The sequence below is a fragment of the Asparagus officinalis genome, chromosome 8 (genome assembly GCF_001876935.1).
Source record: "Asparagus officinalis chromosome 8, Aspof.V1, whole genome shotgun sequence".
NCBI lineage: Eukaryota > Viridiplantae > Streptophyta > Magnoliopsida > Asparagales > Asparagaceae > Asparagus > Asparagus officinalis.
In genome coordinates, this window is record NC_033801.1 from 109,186,491 (window position 1) to 109,201,160 (window position 14,670).

General features: G+C 44.8%; 1 protein-coding gene across 1 annotated transcript; it reads right to left on the reverse strand.

The window, feature by feature from the left end:
- LOC109821693 lies at window positions 5,425-8,054 on the reverse strand. The gene is made up of 4 exons (XM_020387858.1): window positions 7,643-8,054; window positions 7,318-7,503; window positions 6,271-6,380; window positions 5,425-5,945 (listed from the first exon to the last, which is right to left on the reverse strand). The coding sequence occupies exons 1-4, from the start codon at window positions 8,052-8,054 to the stop codon at window positions 5,721-5,723; spliced, it is 933 nt and encodes a 310-aa protein (XP_020243447.1). The 3' UTR covers window positions 5,425-5,720.

A 14,670-nucleotide genomic window follows, 5' to 3' on the forward strand; every position in this document is an offset into this window, starting at 1 on the left:
GAAAGTTGCGTTCACAGGAATTGTGGATGTCGTTGGTTGACCTCTCTCAATTTTCTTTCTTTTAAGAAAGTTTTCAGCTTGTTCACCACGCATTTTCAAATCTTTCCAAGTTTTGGATGGTACGACCCCCAGGGTTTCCAAGACATCGATGGAGAGATTATTGTGGCATGTTTGCAGGATGAACTCCTCTGTAATAGGATCTCTGCAATTTAATTCACATACTAGCCCGATTCAAACGGTAGTCGGTAAAGGCATATCAAATCCGTTTATGGCTGAGGGTTTGCCAAAAATCCTATAAGTATTATGTTTATTTGTTCTAAACAAGAATGAGTAATCATAATAAGATATGGTAAGCAAAAGAGTCCACTCTATTCATAAAAACTTTTGATAAAAAAGTGTCATTACAAAAGAAGAGTTTGTTTTAATCCAAGCATAACTTATAATTAGAAATTTGCTCTTCAAGTCCTGAGAGCATTTCCACATAAGCTTGTTCAAATTCAGATTTCAGGTTGGCTCTTAGGGATTCTTCGCTGGTATTCCGAGCTTGGAGAATTTCCTGTTTAGTTTCAACGAGCTTCCTATTTTGAAGCTCCAACTGTTGGGATAAATCGGCTTCGACGCGCTCAGCTTCAGCCAAATCAAGTTTTAGAATATTCTCAGCGTCCTTAGCCTCTACAAGATCCTTCTCCAAGCGGGCTATATGAGCTTGATGTTGTTCTAAAGATTGAAGTAAGTCAGCCTTAGCCTGCACTTTCTTGGCAATCCCCGACCTCATTTGGGTTACACGATCTCTCAACTTTTGAAGCTCAACCTCTGCTGATTTTTGTGAAGCATACCATTCCTGCAATTTGAGATCTACTTGAGAAGATACATAAGAAGAAACACCGCCAGTCTTAAGGTCCCTCAAGTGTTCAAATTGTTGCTTCAGCTGGGCTAAGTGAGCTTCAATAGAGTCAGCCAATTCAAGATATCCATCTTCTCTGATAACTGTTATATGACGATCAAGTGATCTCCTGAAGCTGTCAAAGGGTGATCCCTGGTGCAGAATCCGATCAATCATAAAGTTCAGGAAATAAACGAAACTATAGATATCTGAACAGATAAACGCTTTATCGGGATCCTTATCGGACGCCAGGGCTTTAATAGAGTCAAGCAAGGTTGAGGATCGGCTTAAGCTTCGACATTTCGGTGAAAAGACTGTGGAATACCGAGACTCTTCGTGAGATGGCTTCTCATTTGAAACAGTCACATTCTGATAGCATTGCTCTAATGAGTCGCGCACAGGAACAATGAGAGTTTATTTCCCGGACAGTTCTCTTTCGAGTTTTGTTCATACCCCCAGCTTGATAGTATGATTCATCGGTATGAAACAATAATGAGCTGAAGCATACCAAGTTCGACGGAAGAGCCTTCAGCATGACTTTGTTCACCCAAGGGTGGTAGTCCAGCTTCCTAAATAACCAATGTGGGTTCAAGAATAGCAGCTTTTGACACACTAGCTACGTCAGAAGATTTTTCAATCTCAGCCTCAAAATTTCGGGTCCAAGCTAAAAGGCTCCTTAGGAGGGGATTCTACAAACAGAAGGATTATAATGAGCATAATGGAATGTTAATCCGAAATTTGAAACAAATGATAGGTAAAACTCACCAACTCTAGGCACAACATCGGCCGACGTACCAACTTCTTCAGTTGGTCTCGCTTTTGTTGCGACCGGACTAATCTGGGGAGTGACGGTGACTTCTATCATCATCGGGTCCATAGGAGTAGTAGGTTGAGACTCGAGAACAGACGATTGCAAATCAACCTCAGTTCCCGCCCATGGCACGAGATCACGATTATCCGGTTGATCAGATGTTCCAATGATTATAGTAGTATTAGTTCCAGCAACTGGTCCTATAATTCGAACAATTATATGACTAATCAAGTTAAATATATATATATATATATGGAGTTTACGGAACCAAGGCCTTACTCTCAGAAGGACCTGCTTCTGTTGAACCAATTCCAACATCTGATCCTGTAGCAACATCAGGAGTTTTCCTCGACAAATAATTAATGATTCGCTGATGGTCGTCCTCTGAGATATCAAGATAAAAGTCGAAATCATTAAAATCGTCGACTTTAGTAGCATGGATAGTTTCTCCTTCAGTTGATTCGTGCATCAACATTTCATTTCTTTATTTTCATCCCAAAAAGTTATGAAAACACTTTTCTTAATCTTTCTTCACATCATCCAATAATACAATGACAACTCATCTCATCTTATTTCATTTCTTATTTTTAAGAATGAACCGAACAAAAGAAAACAAGAAACTACAGGAAATAGGTTTCTTAAGCATGGATAGTTTCTCCTTCAGTTGATTCGTGCATCGTGGCATCTACGGAACGCGATGAGCCATAAATGCCATATAAATTTAGAAAAATTTGCTCAAGACGAAGTTTAATTTTACCTTCGTTGATAGGGACAGAGTCAAGAGCTCCACTACTTGTACCTGCTTCTTTTAGTTTGATTAAAAGGAGACAAAGCGCACTGGTCATTAAAGGAGGCACACGGTCTGACTCATTCATTTCTCGGATTTCGCTTCCGAGGGGAGAAAGATCAGTACCTGTATCCGCAGCCGATGGATCAATGTCAGGAGTTGGTGAAACATCAGCTGGTCCTTCTTTCAGAGCATCCTGCATTTGCTGGACGAAGCTGGTCTCCTCAGTTTCCATACCTCCGGGAGAAGCAGCATCAGCTGGCAATTCTCCTTCTTCTTGACTCCCTACAGAAGTTGAGCATGAAATAAGTTTGAGCGTTAAGAAGTATGAGAGTGATAAAGACAAATAGTTACCTTGTTCATCAGAAGAAGCACTATGATCAGATGTCTCTTCTAGAGCAGGAAGATGAACGCGTGGCTTAGAAACAGCTTTCTTCTGACTCTTCAGTGGACGTGCTTCAGAACCTTCATGGCGATATTTAGTGCGCAGTTCAACTCTGGGAGAAGCTTGAGTCTGAGCTTGAGTGGAAGATTGAGATCTTTGCCTACGAGCAAGAGGCACTGTATCCTCTTCATCCTCTTCGTCTCCACTGAGAACGTCTACCGTCATCCGATTAGGATAGGTCATGACGACTCTCTCTTTCCGTTTTTTCGGAGCAGCTTGTGGTTGGGCCGGAGCGACAGAAGATCTTATAAGTCCTCTCTCGAAGAAAGAGTCGGGGAGACCTGCTGCTTCCTCAGAACTTGAATCAGTCTCGTCCGCCCCTTCAGAAGTTTCGGTCGCTTCACTATCAAACTCTTCTTCACTATCCGTTGGGCGGGTTGGTTCCTTTCCTTTTCTCGAGGATTCAGCAGCTTCTTTTCCTCGAGTCGACACCATAGTCTCCTCAAAAGGTAAACAACCTTGAAGCAAGAGCAATTGAATGTTACCTCCCCCTCCATCGGCAGTGCTCCCTAAGTCCACTCCACAGGGACGCTGATCGTCATGGGGCTTATGGGCGGTCTTCTTCCTCTTCGGGGCACCAACCCTCCGAGGACCAAAGGGTCGAACATGCGCAGGCCTATCACACGTTTCAACGTGTGTAGGAGCTGGTGGCTCATGATCATTGACTGCCCTACCTAAAGTGACAATAGCCATTTCAATGAAAAAGAGCTGTCATTTATGGAAAATGAAAATTAAAAGAGATAGGACAAACCAGTATCGAGATCCCCTCTGCCGGTATCTGCGTCCGCATACTCGTCCTCGGAGGTCTCGTCATCATCACCCGTAGGGAGAAGTTCTTCTTCGTCTGAGACAAGAGATTTGGCATGCCCTTTTCTCCGCTTCTGAGCAAGCTCAGCTCTGCGACCAGCCATCATAGCAGCCCGGACCGCGTACTCGGACTGCAACTCTGAGAGGCTCCTCACGCTGATGGACTCATATGCAGAAAGGAACCACTTGCAGCTGAGGAAAGTGATCAATGGCTTACGCCGGTACGAAGGAAGAGCAAAACGGGCTCCAGTACAGCCCACCATCGTCCATAGCCACGCTCGAACGCCATCAATCAATCCTCCCTCAACCCGCAGGCTGCGGCTCGGATTCCCGACATACAGTTGGTCATAGCCGAATTGTCGAGCAAAGCGGCAAGGGAGATAAGGCTCTATGTGGCACTGGTTCTTCACCCGAAGGACGAGATAGCCTACACGGATGTTCACTAACCACCGGAAGCAACCAGCGTCAAGAACGGTCCGGTCACTTCTAGGTTTCTCCTCATCAACCAGCACGTCGCCATAGCGACCTGAAAAGTGAGGGAAACACTTAAAGAACTCCCAACTCTTGCGGACCCGGAGCTCTCGCTGAACATCACTAAATTTGCTCCCAAACCATCTGCTCTGCTCCAACAATTGCATGAAGGGGACAGGGATGTCAACAACGCTGGGGGCCGACATCAAGTCGGGACGGTGAAGAACGAGCCACGCCATCAAATATGCGTAAGGGAGCTCAACCTTTGGGCAAACCAGCTCAGCTGATGGTTCAGAACCCATATGTGTAAAACTGCTAACCAGACCCCTGAGCCCGCAATGGATACTAGCAACCATTGCTGGGAGCAGGGAAAGCTCTCTCCCATAAGCCAGCTGAACTGCAGGGAAGAGCACCTCGATGGGTAGAGCGTCAGAAGGTTGGTGCGGGACGACACACTTCTTCAACCAAAGGGCAAGGTAGCCTGCTAATAACGTCCGGGACCCTATAGACTTCTGCGCGCGGCGGAGAAAAGAGCGAAACTTGGTCCCCGCGGGAAAAGCTCCCTCAGCACTGCCGATGGTGTAGGAACGAACCTCAGCCTTTTCCAACAACTCATTAACGGCGGAAGGGGTCAACACGTCTAATTCATGAATGGGCGCACTGGAATCACCTTCCAAGTTCTGGAACAAGTAGCTGGCAAACTGCTTCAAGCTGACCTGCCTCTTTCTTCTCGCTTGAGGAGAAGTCTGGATCAAGGAAGTATAATAGTGGCAAGTAAGATCCCAGAGTGTGTCATACATGTCCGGAGTATCTTTCTTCATACACTCCAGCTGCTGGTTCGTAGGGAAGTACTCCTGATACGGACAGTCCCCCATCGGAAGACCCGAAACATAATGCATCTCGTGCAAGGCCAACCCTAGCTCACCACCGCTGGTCAGGAAGGTGTTGCTATCGGGCATATAAGTCTCCAGCAAAGCCAAGAAATGGCGACAGCTGACTGGGATTCCGTACATGGTGGCTCGTATAGGTGCATACAACCCACTGCTCTTCAGTTCCCTCTCCCAACGCGCTAAGACAAAACTGGTCATGCGTGCCCACCACCCCTTGGCTAGTGAGGAAGCCCAACCATAACATCTGTACTCCGGTGGAGGTAACTGTCTCCCAAGAAGAGCCAGACGGTTGCTCACAGTCGGAGCAGCAGCTGACACCTCGCCTGGGGGTGCAGTATCAAGACCCATAATCCCGGGTCGTAGACCACGCACGTCATGATACCCATCAGAGCCAGGAGTCTTATGGTGAGTAGCATATCCGCATTGAACCCGATCAGCATCTTCAGTAAGATGCCAAGACATCTGCCGGTCCACGGCTTGCCCCTTCAAATGACTGAAAGAATAGTGGCGTGGAATCGAAGGGATGTACAAACAGGCTCCACCGTCAAGAGTTAACCAATGCTCCTCACAAAGAGTCAGCGTGGCAGGATCCCTGACATGATCTCCAAATAGAAAACCCGGCTTCTTTAGAACCTGAGTGGAAGTAGAATCAGGGGTGAAGGAGGCATCTGTGATAAGTTGGCGCAAGCAATGGCGCCCTCCTTCCTGTATCGAACGGCAAGAGTCATTTGGACGATCCCCGTCGAACCGAGGAAGTGGGCCAACAGCCTGCCTAAGAGTAGCGGAAGAGAAAACCTCCCGACTACATCCGGTGTTGGCGTGAGGAGGAAGGCTACCCGCGGGAAATTCCACTGCAATAAAGCACAAGGGCGGAATCAGAAAATCCATCTCGTAAGAAGAATGATAGACTCATCCACGGAATAATTGGAGAGACGATTTTGAGTGACCTACACCAGAAGGACGGCATGCGTCATCACGTGAATAACGTGGTAACGTACACCGACCTATAAGGTGTAGGACAACACAAAATCGCCCCAATATATCCGAAGACTTGAATTGGCTAAGCAAAACAAGTCTGAAACCTTACCCTCCGCGAGAGAGGTATCGGTTCTTCCTTCATGACCCGCAAAGAGGTCAATCAGGGATGTAAGACAAAATCTCTGCATAAATTCTCACCCCCGAAAAATGAAGCCGCGGGAGAGGATGTCGTGGGGACCTCCTCCTCACTATGCTGTGAACGAGAACGGCTCCTCCGGGGACGAGATCGACGCGGAGACATTGCAAATCTGCAACGAAAAGCAGCAAGTCAGGTACAATCTAAAACATGAATATACGAAATTTAAAAGGGAAATTAAGAACTTTAATTAAAATCCTATACACAAATAGGATTTCATAATTGAAGTCTAATTAAACCTACAAATTTCGTGCACGATGATTGTCATCTTTCACGGTGAATTTTGGTGAAATACCCAAAATACCCTTTGTGTTCAAGGCCAAAATCTAGGTCAAGGACACGCGTGACCCGGGTCATGATCGTCACATTCGATCATATAACACCCCGGTACCCCACAATTTTGGTTAAAATTTGCAAATGAGCCCTTTTGCAGAATTCAGCCAATTTTGCATAAAAGCCCCTCTACAAAATCTTGGTTTGGGCTCCACATGCCTTATCAAAATTTTGATCATGAGTTCGTGGTCAAAACTCATTGGATTTCAGCCATAAGTTCACTGCCTTTTGCAAATAAGTCCCTCTAAGACATTTATGGGCTGTTTTGCAAATAAACCCCTCCAACAACTTTTGGTCCTCTTGCCTAAAATACCCCTCAAGCTTGTGGCCAAATGAACATGTAATTTAGGTCCTAAACTTCAGTCCTCTATTACATGAACACCACCCCAATTCTTCGGCCACTTTTGCAAATAAGCCCCCAAAACTTTTCGGCCCCACATTTGCACATAAAACCCTCAATAAGGTATGGTCTTTTTGCATGAAACACCCATCCAAATTGTTACCAAAGGGGAATGAAATCCAAGCCTCAAAATTTCAGTCCCATTTTGCAAATAAACCCCCACGAATTTTGCAAATAAACCCCCCAAAGTTTCGGCCATTACCTCTTTTTGCACAAAACCCCCCGAAATAATAGTGCATACATGCCCCCTAGTCTACCACAAGAATAAAAATGCAACCTTTACCACAAAATAAGAGGATGGTGAAGAGGAGCTTACCCAAATCAAGAGGCTTGAAATCCCCAATCCAAGAGTCAAGATCCGAGCTTGAAGGTGGAGGGAGAAACCCTAGTGAAAAGTGAAAATTTTCGGCCAAGAAGGAGCATACAAAAAACCGAATTTCTTTGGGGTATGGAGCTCTTGAAAGAAAAACAATGGAGGAGGTTTGGAGGAAGAAGATGAATTCTCTTTTGAAAAGAGGGGGGAAAACAAAAGGGGAAACAAATTCAAACAAGAAAGAAAACAAAGAGGGGGGAAACAAAATGAAGAAAAAGACAAAAGGGGGGGGGCAGCCATCTGAAACATCCGACATCTAGAACTGTACGGTTCTGCCTCGGGTCTTCAGCATCCAATAAAGTTGTGTTGTAAGTGCCGGAGAACCGAGGGAAGCAAGGGAAGAATTCCCAACACTTATGAATTTTGAACTGCCTCGTTATGTCCGGCCATCGATGTTTGATCCATTTGCAACCCTCAAGGATCTGTAAAAGAGGAAGACTAGGATCCACCGTCTCAGGAGCTTCCATTAAATCTGGCCGGTGCAGAACCAACCATGTCATCAAATAAGTGTAGGGTAATTCTAGTTTCGGAACAGATATACTGGCAGAGGGTTTCTTTTTCTCTTGCGTGAATGCGGAAACTAACTGCCGTAACCCACTGTGAATAGCCGCCACCATAGCAGGAAGCAAGGATAATCTGTGACCTGTGGCTAACTGGACGGCTGGATACAACACTTCCATTGGCATAGCGTCGGATGACTGGTGAGGAACTACACATCTCTTCAATCATATGGCCAGAAAGCCAGCCAGCAGAGTAGTGGGGCGAATCGGAACACCAGCTTGAAACAAATAAGAGCAGAATTTAGTTCCGTGCGGAAACCCATCTTCTGAATGAGAAGTGTAAGATTGTGCGTTTGTTTTCTCCAACAGCCGATTGATGTCACCCGGGCTCAAAGGAGATAATCCACATACCTCTCCCGATCGATCCTCCAGGTTTTTGAACAGATAATCGGCGAATTGCTTTAAGCTGACCTGGGGAGATTTCTTCCTAGCTTTGGTTTCCATCTCAGCCATAGCTATATGATAATGACAAGTCAGCTCCCATAAAGTCTCGTGGGTCACAGATGACCGATCCTTCATCTTATTAAGCTGACTGGTGGTTGGGAAGAACTCTTGATATAGAACATCGCCTATGGGCAAGCCAGACACCTTCATCATTTCGTGCAATGGTAACCCGAGCTCCCCGTTCTTGGTGAAGAACGTATTAGTGTCAGGATTGTAGATCTCGAACAAATGGAGGAAATGACCTACACTAATTTGCAGACCATGCATGCTGGCACGGATCGGGACTTCCAACCCTAGTTCTGCTAACTCTCGCCCCCAACGGTTCAACACATATCGAGTCATTCTGGTCCACCACCATTTATCCCCAGAATAATGGACCCATCCATAACATCTGAAACTCTCGTGGGGTAATTTCTTCTTCATTGCAGCCAAACGATTCTTCACAGTGTTGGCCTGCGCTGTCTTTTCATTCTGAGGTATATTGTCTTGGCCTAAGACACCCGGATGAAGCCCTCGTATAGAAGCTCTTTCACTGGAACCTAGAGTAGCCTCTTTCCCGATGAAACCACAATGAATACGTTCGTGGTTTTCGGTTAACCTCCAGAACATTTCACGTCCAACCGATAAGTTCCTGAACTTTAACAGTGAATGCTCTCGAGGGATAAAAGGCAAGTACAGGAATGACGAACCATCCTCGTGTAACCACTGCGCAGGCTTGCAGAAAGCAATCGCCGGATCCTTTATGGAGTCACCAAACAAGAAGTCTGGTTTCCTTATACACTGGTTTGAGTCCTGCTCTGAAATTAAGGTTGCGTCCGTGATTAACCGTCGCAGAATACGGCAACTACCTCGTTGAATCAAATCTCGGGCCCCTTCTCTCGGGCCCCTTCGCTGTAATCTGACTTAAACTGAGGAGCAGACTCGATTAACGGTAGCCCCTCATAATAAGAATGAGTGACACTACTCTGGCCCGTAACTGCATCGACGGTGAAGATTGTAGCAGGAAAATGGACTGATACAGGAGATACACATAAGCTGTGTAAGTATAGTCCTAAAATTTTAGAGAAAACGGTATATCTTACTCCATAAGATATAATCGCTATCTCATAACAGGTGTGACGATTTTCCATCTACCATATGTATAAAGGAGATATGCGTTACTATGCACGGGCATTACAACGGCATACCAGAAACTTTCAATACATGTGGGATGATATGAAATCGCCCCTGTGTATTATGAAGTGTGTTTTGTCCAAGCAAAACAAACACTTTTAAGCGTCGATCCCCTCAAAGGAGGATACCGGCTCTTCTCGAGGGTATCTCAAAGGATACAAACGAGGATCTGCATGTAAATACAGGTACACATATATGAAATTGACGAAATACAATATTTGAATTCATGAAAGGGTGAAAGAAACGTACCCCCGTGCGAAGCGGCAACAGGGGCAGCCTCTTCAGGGGACTGTGCAGTCGAACGGCCGCGAGAACCTCTGGATCGACGTGGCGACATGATGATCTACAAGGAAACCCAACGAAAAAGGTCAGAATTTTGAGCAAGAAATCGACCAAAATATCACAAAGTATGGCCGAAACAATGCATGCAAGGTCACAGGTGAAGAAAATCAAAGTTTGGAAGAAAAGAGGCAAAAAAAACCTGCGAAATCCGAGTGGAATCTCTCCCAAACAGAGCCCTACCCAAATCAGAAATGAAGAGGAGGAGAAAAGGCAGAGAACTGGTCAAAAATCTTGCAGAAAATCGCTTGAAAATCGCCCAGAAATCAACGTGAAAACCCTAGAAAAAAAACCTAAGTCGGGGTTTTATAACCCCGATTCGCTGAGCGAGACAGACTTTACTGTCTCGCCGTGTGAGACAGTATTTGCTGTCTCGCACAGCGAGACAGCATATACTGTCTCGCACTGCGAGACCGTATATACTATCTCGTACAGCGGGGCAGTATGAGCTATCTCGTAACATGCAATGGCAAAGATTGTTTTGATATGGTGTTTTGATACACATGAATACTCCAATAGGTACACGAGTCTAAACTGTTTCCCTACCCTCAACAGGAAGTTTCTGGAGAATATTAATCTGAATATTCTTAAGAATAACCTGATGAGCTCTCAATGGATATATCAATTCAGTGATGAAAGATGAACCCACAGGAACAAGTACCAACTTCAATTCAAGATCTCGACAACGGTCAAGCGATAAACGCAACGCCGGGAAAACATTAGCTATTCTACAAAGAACTGAATAGACTAAAAGTAGAAGAGGTCAAGCTTTGAAGCCATTCACAAGTCCTTTCACACGATCTACTCAACCAAGCATTGAAGGGATCGTAAGTAAAATCTATCTTATCCAAAGTATCCCATGCTCCTCTATAAAAGAATGAGTCTGGAATACTTTGGAGGGGGTATCTGTAGGCGTCAAAAAATGCTAAGAGATATCCAAACATAGAGAAAATCATTCACGAGACAGCAAACACTGTCTCGCCCAGCGAGACAGTAAACACTGTCTCGCGGCCATAACGTGTTGTTTTGTTTGAGTTTTGTGCAGTTATTACCCCAGAGGCTATAAATACCCCCCTAGGGTCATTTCTGACGAGGATCGAGCATATTTTCGAGCAATCCAGAGCAGAGAGAGCAGATTTGAGTTTTCGTGCAACTCCTTGAAATTGAGCTTTGACTTGATTTTAAGAAGAACGACTATCTTACTTTGATAAGATATCGTTTCAATTTCTCACTTCGATAAACGAAGTCAGAATCAGTAAACCCCCTTCACGATCTGTGATTCGGCGGTCCACGAACCAAAGCATTCCCGGCACAGGCAAAGTCCCACAAAAACAGGATTCGATAAACGACTTCTGTGTTAGTTTCTCAAGAGTTGTAATTTTCTAATTTTTTCATTGTAATTTGATGTAAACGACCAAAGTTCAATAGAATTATTAATGGAAGCAACTTTTGACGCAAACAGAATGCAGGGGGAGCGTTGCTTTTATTTTTTTCCCTTTTTGATGTTGTCAAAGGGGGAGAAAAACCACATATTGTGTTTGGTTTATTGGTTTATTCATATTGATGGAAAAACTACATGTAATGTTGATGTTTGGTTATATGGTTTATTCATATTATTCATATGGTTGGTTTATTCATATGTAACTACATGATTCATATGTTTGGTTTATTTGGTTTATTCATATGAATTTCATATCACTAAATAAATTATTTGCCATCATCAAAAAGGGGAAGATTGTTGGTCCTATGGTTTTGATGATGATTTATCAAATAATTTATAGCTAATCTGTTTTCTAGTTTTTGTGATTTTTTCTTCTCTTTATAGGTAATTCAACACATGGCAATCAAGAGTTAAAGATTCAAGTTCATGTGTGTGCATTCACCTAGGTATAAGAGTATTTTGCTTACATATATCGTATGATTATATTTAAGCTCAATATGTAAACACAACACAAGTTTGACTTTTTCTATCATACAAATGATTTTTATCAAACTTTGTTACAATAGCTTTTATTTCATGTTTACATCTCTTTCATACTTCACAAAATTTAAAAAGCCATAGTTCAATTTTTGTGTTCACGAAAAATAGGTTTTATGAACTCTTTTCAAAAACAGTGAGTTTTCACAAACGAAATTTGCATTTCCAAAAATTCCTTTTCAAACATGTTTATTTTATCATTTAGAAACTTTCTCCAAAGTTTAACTAATTTTGGAAATGATTTGATATTTTTAACATATTTTCCAAATCAGCCAAAAACCTATATTTTAGCCTGTATCGGTTTGCGGTCGACTGCCACGGTCGACCGCCAGCAGTTCAGAAACCCATTTTGCTCTTTAATGGATCACGATCGATCGTGACGGTCGACCGTGGCTCATCCAGAGACTTTCGCGATCGACCGTCGCGGTCGACCACTAGCTTTTCAAAACAGTTCTTTTGGATTTTGTGCTTCGCGGTCGACCGCCAGTTTCTCACGGTTGACCGCCGAACTGATAATTGCTTTCCAACGGCTATATTCTGATTTGATTCTCTGTGGGTATTTTGGTTGTTTCAATGTTGTTTTGGCTGATGTCTTGAGTGGGTATAAATACCCCATTGCTCTCAGTCGAGAGCTAGTGGTTCAATTAGCTGATTCAACTATGAGCCAATCGCCGAATGGCTGAAAGCAGCTGAACTTCTTCTTCGTAGCTGGAGGAAGTTCTGAACCTCTCTTTCGTGGCTGGAAGAAGTTCTTAAATGGTGGAGAGACCACGTGGTCACTCCTAGAATCATGGGATATGACCATGTATTGTTGGGAGACGTCTTGCCACCCCTCTGTACTTTGAACGGTCATTCGATGGGTCGTGCTTCACATCATGTCACATAGGAGTGGGAAAGCCCATCCTCGTATGTGAGACAGCGGATGTCCACTACTCGAGTGGATTTGGCTAGCTTACTACGCGCCGACGACTCCAGCTCTTGACTTGGACCGATGAGCTAAGTTGCATTTATGAGCACGCAGGTTGATTTGGCGTCTGTCTGATCACTTGTACTGTGAACGGCCACTCGACGGGCCTGGAGTACTGTGCCTTCTCCCTTTAGGTCGAGAGAGGTTGGAAAGCGGGTTCCCAGTACTCGAGTGGGTTTGGACAGCTCACCGAATGCCGGTGGATCCAGCTCTTGACTCGGACGGACGAGGTGAGCTGCATTTATGAATGTTCAGGTTGATCTGGCACCTGTCCGATCACTCGTACTGTGAGCGGCCACTTGATGGTCCTGGAGTACTATGCCTTCTCTTTTCAGGTCAAGAGAGGTGGTAAAACCCGCCCTGGCACGTGGGGTAGCGGATACTCAGCTATTCTGGTAACCTTGAGGTTTGCAAGCGGATCCAACTTTTGACTCGGTCAGGCGAGTTGTAAAAAAGGCGAATTTTAGTTATTTAGTTGATCTTGACTCGTGCAGGCAAGTCGATCATTCAGGCGAACCTGGGACACGAGTGCGTTTGACGACCGCACGGCTAGGGCCCGTGCTGGCGAATTGCGTTGGTGATTCTTCTTTGCAGGCGAATTTCTCGCAAGTTTACAGAGGTATTTTTTACCATCTACAAGACCCCCTTCAAAGTTTTCAGACCTAGACCGACTTGCGTGTGGTCTGGAATACTTTGAATAAAGAAGTTCCTGGCGAAATAAGTGCATCTGGTTTCTTTTAGGATTTTTAGCAAACCCTCAGCTATCCACGGGTTTGATTTGCCTTTACCGATTACCGTTTGAATCGGGCTAGCCATACTATTCCCCTCAGTATGATGAGTTATCGAGTAGTTTCTCTTATGCTTAATGCTAAGATTTATACTCTAAACCTCAGCCGCCTGAGGCGTGGGTTTAAACGAGGCCATCTCATTGGCGGTTCAAGGTTTTGGACAAGTCATTTGTCTCCAAAGGCGAATGAGCCGTTCAGGCGAAGTTAGGTTTTGGAGGCAAAATTTTGCTCAACTTGCGGATTTGATTGGAGTTTTCGCAGGTGAGACCTTTCCTTTGGGCGAAACTAGGTTCAGTGTGAGTGAGCCACGCGTCCGCCGGTGGGGCTTCGTGCTTTCCAACTAAGGTGGTGTGGTTCCGTCATGTCGCGTTCATCGTGATTCGACAATCTGACGTAAGCTTTGTGTGTCTTGTTTGAATTGTGGTCATGGTTTTCGAACCCAACCGTCGGATATAACCATTAATTTCGGCTCGGGTTCCGGGTTTTCAACCGGCCCGTTTCTCGTTTTGACGGTTCCTTCGAAATGTTGGGGGCGATCTGGGCTGTTGATTCCGATCGTGGTCACGTTTCTTGTCCGCCAGTGTTTCTCTCTTTGAGGGCGATCGTGGCCACGTCTGCAACTCTGCCTTTAAATAGGCTGTTCCCTTCCTTTGAGGGTTACCGTGCTCAGGAATCTTGAAAAAATCCTAAAGAGAGAGAGTTCCCGCTTTATCCCCTAATAGCGCCAAAATCTAAGAAGTGTGTTGCGAAGGGAGGAGGTCCTGGATGCTATTCTGACCGCCTCACCGCCGGTGCTCCCGCCAGCGTGCGTGAGACGCACTTGGTTAAGTCAAGGGGTTCGTCTAACGACCTTGTGCAGGTTACAGACGTCGGGTTGGGAGGATGAGTATCACTCGTCCTCCCTGGATTTAGTCATCCCTTGGCAGCTTCCTTGATTTGGCGCAAAGTCGCCTCCCTTTTTAGGTGAATTTTATATTTATTCGTAGAGGACGATTTCTGTCTCTACTGGCAAAATTAACCTCTATTGGGGAAGGCGAACTCGTTTTT

What these genes read in the sequence shown, in the direction of transcription:
- LOC109821693 (XM_020387858.1), bottom strand. Translation starts at nt 8,054, where the DNA reads ATGGAAGTGTTGTATCCAGCCGTCCAGTTAGCCACAGGTCACAGATTA. An exon ending in TGAAGACCCGAGGCAGAACC is followed by an intron (nt 7,504 to 7,642) that starts GTACAGTTCTAG and finishes TTTTCAAAAGAG; the next exon opens with AATTCATCTTCTTCCTCCAA. An exon ending in TTTCAAGCCTCTTGATTTGG is followed by an intron (nt 6,381 to 7,317) that starts GTAAGCTCCTCT and finishes TTTTCGTTGCAG; the next exon opens with ATTTGCAATGTCTCCGCGTC.